At 44.4% G+C, this 9,638-nt stretch overlaps 1 protein-coding gene across 1 annotated transcript; it reads left to right on the top strand.

The window, feature by feature from the left end:
- The first annotated feature begins 1,315 nt into the window (after positions 1 to 1,315).
- On the top strand, positions 1,316 to 5,362 carry polr1f (RNA polymerase I subunit F). The gene is made up of 4 exons (XM_030064176.1): positions 1,316 to 1,660; positions 2,773 to 2,914; positions 3,137 to 3,345; positions 3,564 to 5,362. Exons 1-4 carry the CDS (start codon positions 1,359 to 1,361, stop codon positions 4,060 to 4,062), a joined length of 1,152 nt encoding a protein of 383 aa, XP_029920036.1. The 5' UTR covers positions 1,316 to 1,358; the 3' UTR covers positions 4,063 to 5,362.
- The last annotated feature ends 4,276 nt before the right edge of the window (positions 5,363 to 9,638 follow it).

Here is a 9,638-nt window from a genome sequence, read left to right on the forward strand (position 1 = left end):
CTTAGTAGGTCACTGTATTTGAGTGGTGCCTCAGCAGCATAACACACTGATGCTTTTGTTTCTGTGCTGAGGGTTCACACAAAAGGTAAAGTAAGTAAGTAAATTATTGAAATAATTTATTTATAGAGCACCTTTCAAACTGGTGGTGCCAGAGTGCCTCGTGGAACAAAAAGAGCAACAACAGAGACAAAGTATATTATCATGCATGCACTCACACATGCACGTGCACACACACACACACACACACACACACACACACACACACACATTTTACCACACAGCTGTGAGCTCTTATGAAGATATACAACTGCACTGACAACATCAATGCTGCTCAATAGCTCATTACACTATTTGCTTACTTCAGACAGCACCACACACTGTGTTGTCAGTGTGTGTGTGCGTGTATGTGTGCGAGTGTGCGTGTGTGCTAACTAGGGCCCATGGCAACAGAATCCGCTGGGAGTTCTCGCTGACTAAGGAGCCACGTCACTATTTATCACTGTGACGACGGACAGGCACAAGCCATGGCGCCCATGAGAGTGTGTGTGTGTGTGTGTGTGTGTGTGTGTGTGTGTGTAATGCTGATTCAGGCATTATGACCTCCTTTGGTGCTGCTCTGTCAGAAAACAGTAACACAAGATTAGTCTGTTTGTGATAATGAGTTTGTGTGTGTGTGTGTGTGTGTATGCCAGTGTGCATGAGATGGGTGTATGTGTCTGAGTGCACGTGCACGTGCTTGGGCATGTTGGTGTGTGATTTGCCCTGGCTAGAGTCTAACTAATTGACACCCCAGGTCACCCTAATGATCTCATTGTGCCATTGCGGGTAAGAATAGGATACAGAATCAATGAATGCCTCTTATTGGATAAACAGCTTTACAGCATCCTTGCTGTCATGGTAGTTGATGCAAGACTAGCAATTTAACAAAGGGCATGCGGGAAAGGTAATACATCATTTCCCCCCTCACAGCTTACTCCAAAAACTTAAATTATACAATGTCAAGGACAAAGGGAGCATCCCTCCCATCCCACCTCTAACTGCACACACACACACATGGATTTATGGATTTATTCTACTTTAAATCACAGCTTAATAATAATAATAATAATAATAATAAAACACTGGACATATCAAGATAAGTGCATAAAACAGTACATTTGATTGTTTTGATACAACCTGGTAGTTTACAGGTTAAGATTGATGCCATCATGTTTACACAAACGCCCTCCCGACTGCCGTACCACATCCGCTCCAGATGGGGGCGACATAAACAAACTTTTTTTTAAACATGTCACCAACGTTTTCCTTCCTCAAAGCGGAAGTTGCCGCTCGTCGGTCTTCCGGTCTTCCGAAATAGCATGGCGAACCTGGAGCATGCAGAAGACGACCCAAAACATGTGAAAATGGCCGGTGAGGTCTCCGTGGCGAATGGCGAAGACAAACCGGCTGGACTGTCCGCGGTACCGGGCCAAGACCCGGGCGAGGTCACGTGCTCGATCCCGTCGTTCGCGGCCGCCTCCAAGCTCCTGTCCGCGCCGTACTCGTGCCTGGTCATGAACACGCACAGGAGACACATCGCGCTGTGTCCGCTGTACCTGAGGAAGAAGAGGACGGGCATCCAGGAGGAGCTGGACACGGAGCTGCTCAAGTTCTCCCAGAGGTGACGGCGCCACACGGCTTCAGCAGCACCGGGGACAAGCGAGACCAGCGCAGCCCACCGTTACTGCCAGCAAACATCTAAACAAAACCACAATTACTAGTGTTAAAAGTGGTTAAAAGTGGTTGTTGAGGCAAATAGATAGCTTATGTCACCACCATCCGTTTTTGGTAATAGAGACAGTTGCAGTGGCAGCTCATAAAACCCTCGAGTTGAAGCACTAGATCCATTATCGGACAGTAACACTACCATTTGCAGTTTTCTCTGTATTTTGCTGAATGTGCTAAAATTACCCTTCTTTCCATTTAGAGTTTAGATAACAGTATGAAATCAAAAAAATATTTATTCCAAGGCAGTGTAGTTTAGAACAAACATAGACATACTTTCAGTATATTAATTTATTAATCAGTTAAGGTTAAAGTGTGATTGTATGGCACTTAGTGGATGCAGTGGGTGTATTTGTAACACTGACGTTTTTACCTCCAAGCTGTTTTGTTAAGGTTTTATTTTGCACCGTATTGAACGATTAGTTGTTTACAGTTTGGTTTCACACCCCTGTTAATATAACTTAGTTCTTGTATTATCTGCTGCTTGTGTAATGGCACCACACACCTGTTTTTCCAGCACTGTTAGTTAACTGGATGGCGGCGTGGACTGTAGCCATTAACTTTGACAAGGCAGAGAAACACTAAGTCAGCTGGCTTTGGCAGATGCATCTGTCCGATTGTGACAAACAGAACTGGTGTTTGGAAATATGTGTTCAGCCATATTATGACAAAAATTGTTATCTACATTGGTAAGCCATTTGTAAGTGTGTGCTATTTTTGGAAGTGGGAAGAAGACAGTCAGACAGGGATGTGCCTGATAATGCATGTCTATCTGTGGGCAAACTTCAGCTGTCAGATAAAATTAGCTATAGCACCAGTTTGAAAAGGTTGTTCTGATTACTAAAACTGAAGTTTGTTCAACATGAGCTAAACTAATAGCATGCTTGTGAAGTTAAGCTGGTTCTCACTTGTTGCCGGTGCTGCTGGTTTCTCCACACAAACTGTTTTGTTGACAGCCAGTTTGTCTTCCCACAAGGCTCAATCAGCTTGTTTGTCCTTATGTTGCAGTCTGAAAGGAGTCCCCTTAGCTTATGACAACATCAGGATACTGGGCCAGCATGGAGACATTTATGATGATAACGGCTACATCCACATGGACATAGAGGCCAACTTTGTTGTCTTTCAGCCCAAACGAGGACAGAAACTACTGGTGAGATGCTTTGTATGCAAGTGTGTGTGTGTGTGTGTGTGTGTGTGTGTGTGTGTGGGAAAGAGACGTTTTGGATGTGCACTTGAGGGCTCAAAGTTAACTTGATCTTGAACCACAGAAGAGGACATTCTGCCTATAAAGAGACACTTTTTGTCTCTCGGTGTCTTCAGCCTATCTGTCGTCATGCATATTATTTTATTCCTGTTTCAATCCATTCCTCAGGGTAAGGTGAATAAACTAGGGGTGAGTCATGTGGGCTGCCTGGTGCATGGCTGCTTCAACGCCAGCATCCCCAAGCCCAACCTGGTGTCTGTGGAGACCTGGAGGGACGCAGGGCCACAGATAGGAGCTGAGCTGGAGTTTGAGGTGTTTGCGATTGACGCTGACATGGCGGGAGTGCTGCTGATTAGAGGACGGCTGGACAGGACAAGGTGAGGGGCTTGTGGCAGTGTGGTCGCTACACCTCCTGCTGATCTGTTGAACGTGTGGTTCTGTGTGTGTGTCCTGGAGTCCAGATGAAGAACTGACAAGGGACTGCACGCTGAAATATCAACCATCTAATGACTGTCAGGACGATGCATGGAGCATTTTGCATTTGAGCTCTTTATTTGCTGATTGAAGTTTATCCTGTGTTCTTTTGTTATTTCAGGGTCCAGGAGCTGCTGGCGATGGGTGAGAGCTCAGACTGCAGCATCCCTGCTGAGCCGCCACAGCCACCAGACACAAAGGAGACCGCTGAGCCCAGCCAGGAGTCTCCCGAAGACACCCCCAAGAAGAAGAAGAAGAAGAAGGAAGACAAGTTAAAAGAGGAGGAAACAGAGGATACGATCACATCCCCCAGCCAGCTGGACAGCAACATGACGCCAGAGCTGAACAGAACAACAGACGCTGCAAATGGCGACGAAGCCGGTGAGAACAAGAAGAAGAAGAAGAAGAAGAAAGAGAAGCGTGTTAAAGAAGAGGAGGAGGAGGTCGAGCTTTCTTCCATGGAGGTCCACGGCAGTGACTCCAGCGGTTACCAGAGCGACAAGCCAAGCAAGAAGAGGAAGCATGAAGAGGGCAGCGATGTCACATCTGCTTTGAACAGTGAACTTGAAACGCCAAAATCAAAGAAGAAGCGGAAAAGTGGTATTGAGCAGTTTGCCTGAAAGACTGGTCACATTCTGTGTGGAAACTGAGGTCATGCTGACAGCAGGAATGATGACGATTGTTGATCAGGGATATACTGATGTGCCTTAATGATCACACACATGTATCAACAATTGCTTTTCTGTCCCTTAAAACAGCTGGTGTTGTTTTCCAGCTCCCTCTTTCCATTGTCCTCAGCTCCTGTGAATGTGTTGAGACAGAGAGTCAGACAGGCAGGAGGACTGTATAATCCCAGCCAGATATGTAATCCTGTTCACTCCCTCTTGGAAAAAGAGCCAATGATGGGAGCAATCAGCAAGCAATGTTTTTTTGTGTGTGTGTTATTCCATCAAATGGCCTGAAGGAGGCGCAAAATAGTTTCCAGAATCTATTGTGGGACACATAACGGCATTGAAATCAAATCACTGTATCTCAGTTCACCATTGGCTTTGCAGCGACTACGTCCAGGTCTTAAATTGTAAAGGTAGATGAGCAACAAAATAAACTGTGACATTAAATCCATATTGTGCCTGTTGTTTAAATAGAAGTCTGTCTGAGTTTAGATAGGAGAAGGCAAAGCAACAGAGTTCTCCATTCTCCATGCCTGCCTGTTCTACCATGTACTACTTTAACACCAAGCACATGGGTTTCTTTTTTACTCAAGACTGCCTGTTAAATAAAAAAAAAAAAGAAAAAAAAGTGTGACACTGTTTACATTAGCAGAATGCCCGGACCTCATATTTCACCACCAGGTTAATCAGTGTTACAGTCTTCCAGCCTGTCTGACTGAAACGCATTTTCTTCATCACATAGGTTCAAGTTACACTGATGTTAGAGTCGCCACATAAAATGTAGAGCATGTCCCGTGTCATTGTGTCTACCCAGGTTGCAAATTCGTAGGGGAACCCGTTTACCTTCTCACCAATCAGACCTGAAGCCGACAATCACCTGGGACAGTTGCAGGGCTCACAACATGGGGCTCAAAAGCAGAGCTAACATGTTTACACTGAGTGGGATTTCAGGCCACTCTAACAGGGGTAATACAGCCCTTAGTAGAGTTGCCTTGGTGCAGGTTGAAAAGGAAAGCAAATGTTGTACTCGGTGGAACTTGGCCCAGTGCTTATATCCTGGAAATGCATAGTGCACAATGACAAAGTGTGTGTTATGAATTATTTGTGTTGTGTGTCCTTCTTGCCTCCTTTGATATGGTGAGAATGGTCGGTAACCTACAGAACAGTGCTGTGTGTCTCATTGATTGCAAGCCGCAGATAGAAATGGAATAGTAAATGGTCATTTCTATTAAAACGGCCAACATTTTGAGAATTTTCCTTTGTTGACTCATTTTTTATTCATCAGTATTTCAATTTCTGCAGATTTCTGATCACGTTGGGAGAGAACTTGGAGGTTTTAAGTGAGCCAAACTCTAGACTGAGAAACTGCAACAAGTGTTTTAACAAGTGTTTTTATCACGCTTGGAGGAAAGCGTGTGCCAAATGCATTCTGACTCATGATTAATACCACGGCTTGTACCAGTTCTGTCAAATCCTCACTCATACCAAACTGTTTATGCTGACCAGTAGATGTGAGGTGATAAAGTGTTGAGAGGCAGCCTAAAGAGCGGTGTGTTTTCTTTACCCCCACCTCCACACACACACACACACACAAATCTCCCTCCCTGTCAGTGGGGATTCTAATTAGTTGTGAGGTGTTAAGAGTGGGAGAGCTTATCTGAGAGAAGGAGACAGATAAGGACCTGCAATTAAGCCGACTCATCTATTTGTCATATCTCTCTTAATGGTTTCTTTTCCAAACAAAAGGAAGGTATAGATAACTTAAAACACATAATGTTAGCGAGTATTTCAATTAGCAATGCCAGATAATGGAAAAAAATACAGTCGGTGTTCCTTGTATTGAATTGAACTCCTTATCTTGCAGCAACACCAACCGATGGTGTCTGATGGGGAATAACATAAAGGACTTTGAACATTTTGAGTTATTTGGCCAAGCCTGCTTCTTAAATACTTCTCCAGAGTGAACAAAGATAGTAGCTCATGTTACCCACATTTTAGCCTTCAGCTGAAGGAAAAATAACTCCTTTCGTGTTTTTGACCAGCCACTGCAATTGCACAGTCATTTTTTTTTTTTTTTTTAGAATGTAAATGGAATGCATGAACTGAAGGAGCAACCTCTGCTGTATTCACTGCAAACACAACATGCAGCCTTTAGGAGACAATATTGATCTGAAAGCTTCACATGCACTGGATATGATTTGGCGGAAGGATTCAGTTGTCCTCCCATGACCCCTGACTGGCTTTATTCTTCTATTTTGCTTTATTTCTTCTGCTGTTGGTCTGCACCTCTCTTGCACCTGTACCCCCAACTCATTTATCTTGTCGTTTGCCATACCACTCCCCCATTTTGAGCCCCCCACCCCTCATCCCCCAATCTGCTTTCCCCTCTCCTCCCCTCTCTCGCTCCTCTCCCTCGCCCTGATTTATAGGAGTCGGAGTGTAGTTCACACACATTCCAGTCCTGACACCCTCCTGCCACTGGACTCTCATATCTAGGCATGGCCGTTTATCTTCATGATCCTATGACAGAGACGCAGGGAGAGAAGAAGAAGAGGGAGGGAGGGAGATGAGACAATAGCAGGAGTGTTGTTTTTGTTGAACGGGCCAGACTATCTTTTCCTACACCTCTGTCTGCCTCTCCTGCTCTCTGTCTTCCCTCTAGGAGTGGTCTTTAATGTGTGTGTGTTTGTGTGTGTGTGCGTGTGTGTGTGTGTGTGAGTGTGTGTAGGTTGGCTGTGCCTCCATATCTCCTGTGTCAAAATTTCCAGGCCTGGCGGCTCCTAGGTTGAAGGGAGCTGTGGAGGCTTTATGGAGAACAAACTGCACCCTGACGCAACAGTCCAGGCTCAGGACGGACACGCACACACACACACACGCACACACACACATGCACACACACATTTATGCCACACATTGACTTTCTCCTCCCTCCCTCACTCACTTATTCACTCACACAGAGACACCACATCCTCAACCCTCAATCCACAAATCCCCATCTTTGCACCCCCCTCTGCCCAGGCCTAATTAGTTATGTGGTCGGTGCTCTGCTTTCTCCCAGAGCCCCAAATGGCAGCAGGTCATAAAACCTTAAGTGTTCCACCAGTCAGAGCCGTGCAACTGTGGCCATATATCCTCCACCTTGGCCAAGCCGGGGCTGAGTCGTATCAAAGCCTGTCTCTCACAGGCCTACTGACATCCATGAAATCCCTTTATGGCATTTTCAAAGGCATTTCTGGGAGATTTTTGGCACCTCTGCTTTGCATCTCTGTTTTTTATGCTTTGAGCTCGCTCCATCAGGTAGTCGGTTTGAGACAGACAGACGCAGGCGTAAAACTGTTTCCCAAGGGACCAGTGTCCATCTATACAAGCATGCACGCTCACAAGCATGTGCATATACTAACACACATACACTGTTAACCCAAAAGTAAACGTTGTTCTTGGTTGGCGAGCTAGATTCCCATAGTTTGTTTCCCTGGCACCCGACACTTGCCCCACTGCCCTTAAGTCACCCTGGCGACGACAGACGGGTGTTACCTGCAACATCACCCTACTCAAGGGAATAGTGTGTGTCTGTGTGTGTGTGTGTCTGGTTTCATGTGTCTATTACCTTGTGGTTAGCTCAAGGAGTCATCAGTGAAATGTCTTAATATAACACCTAATAAGATGAGATAAGATCAGATAACAAAGAATCATGTTTCCTCCCAAGTCCAACCATCACTGCAAGGTTTGTTTATCTGGCCCCGTCTTCCCTGCATTTGGGTCAGTGTGTGTGAGTGTGAGTGTGTCTGTGTGTGAGTGCATAGAGTGTCTGTCTGTGTGTGTGCTTGCATGCATGCACACATAAAAACACACAGATACTTTCCCCTTAAATGTATGCCCCTCTCTTGACCTAAATATTTTACACATCGAGTAAGTTTGTTTTCTTCATATTCTCATATCCTCTTATTGCCTTATATTGTATACACACTGATATTTTTAGAAATTCATTCTGCACATGTTTCAAACTCGGAATACTTCTGTGCATATTTCACATTCATACTTTATTTGCTGTTACTTTGGACAGTCTGATAAAAAAAAAAAAAAAAAATCTTATTATGTTTGTCTGCCTTGTTAGTGTTTGTGGGTTTTACGTGTGTGCCCTGTCTTGGCCAGCCTGCCCAGTGATATTAATAGGACTCAGTATAATCAGAAGGTAATGGGAGGCTCACAGACGTCTAGACAGTGTTGAGACCAAACTGACACTCCTACACCCAAAATCACTGGAGAAATATGGCAGGGGAAACACACAGGGAAAGAAACTAGGATTACTTTGACTTAATCTTTACTCTTTGCAGCTATTATGATAGAAACCAGCCAACGTAGAACATCAACTGCGAAGAAAAAGTAAGACTGAAGGAATGGGGCCGAATGAAGTCAACATGTGCATGTGTATGAGCAAACAAGCACAATGATGTACTATGGAAAAATGTGCGTATGTGAATTAAAAAATGTATTTTTATCACCCCCTATACCTTTTGCTTATAAATTGAGAGGAGAAAAGGAGGTGAAGGAAGGAAAAGGAGAGGAACACACACACAGCAGATCATCAGACATTCAGCCACAACCTCCCAAAACCACAGAAAAATAAATAAGCCAAGAGGGGGGAAAAAAAAAGCTTTTGGGTCTGGAAAAAATGATCTCATGTTTAGTTATGTAGCCCGACAGGACAATACCCATGGCACAACTAAATATTTTATTATTATATTTTTCTGACAGATTCGTCAAAGTGCAGAGCAGAGCTGTAGGTATGCAGATGAAAGAGGGCAAGAGAGTGAAAGAGAAAGGAGAGGGAGGAGAGAGAGAGAGAGAGAGAGAGAGAGAGAGAGAGAGAGGGAGAGAGAGAGAGAAACCTGGGTGGCCGGAGTAATGCTGATGATTGTGTACATTAAACACATACAGAGCTGATTGCTGGAAAAGCACTTAAAAACTCATTGACAGGAAGATGAAAGAAACTCCTCTGATCTGTGCACCATCTGTGCACTAAGGCAAGTGGGGCAAATTTTAATAAATTACAAACTCAACATATGACAAATTTATTTAAGTGAACAAAAGGAAAAAAAAATTGCAGATTTCCTCATTATTGTCAGCGATTTTAGAGAGGCCAGCAGTAGACTGCAGCTCTCCCTGCAAGTGAATGCTCATGATGAACCAGCTTCCCTATATACAACCCTGAAGCCATAACTCTGAGTTCAGGGAAATCCACAACTGACCCAGCAAGAAGCAAATTCATTGTAGTAAGCAAACCAAAATTGAGGGTGCAATTTTGAGAGTGCAGGCACTGGCTTTTGAGGGAAGCAGTGCAGGTTGGGAAATAACCTGCCTGTGCCACAGGTGCACATTCATGTAATGCACATATGAAAATAGACATGAAATAAGCATGAGAATGCACACACAAACTATAGGTCAACGGGCACACACACAATAAACACAATGTTGGCATTCACACACGCACGCATAGAAAACCACTTTTGCTGCTAAATGGCATG

This window comes from Myripristis murdjan, chromosome 11 (genome assembly GCF_902150065.1).
Source record: "Myripristis murdjan chromosome 11, fMyrMur1.1, whole genome shotgun sequence".
Taxonomy (NCBI): domain Eukaryota; kingdom Metazoa; phylum Chordata; class Actinopteri; order Holocentriformes; family Holocentridae; genus Myripristis; species Myripristis murdjan.

Excerpts from the sequence above, each read along its gene's own strand:
- polr1f (XM_030064176.1), top strand. The coding sequence starts at position 1,359 with ATGGCGAACCTGGAGCATGCAGAAGACGACCCAAAACATGTGAAAATG. Across the intron at positions 2,915-3,136 it reads AACGAGGACAGAAACTACTG|GGTAAGGTGAATAAACTAGG; the intron begins GTGAGATGCTTT and ends TCCATTCCTCAG. Across the intron at positions 3,346-3,563 it reads GGACGGCTGGACAGGACAAG|GGTCCAGGAGCTGCTGGCGA; the intron begins GTGAGGGGCTTG and ends TTGTTATTTCAG.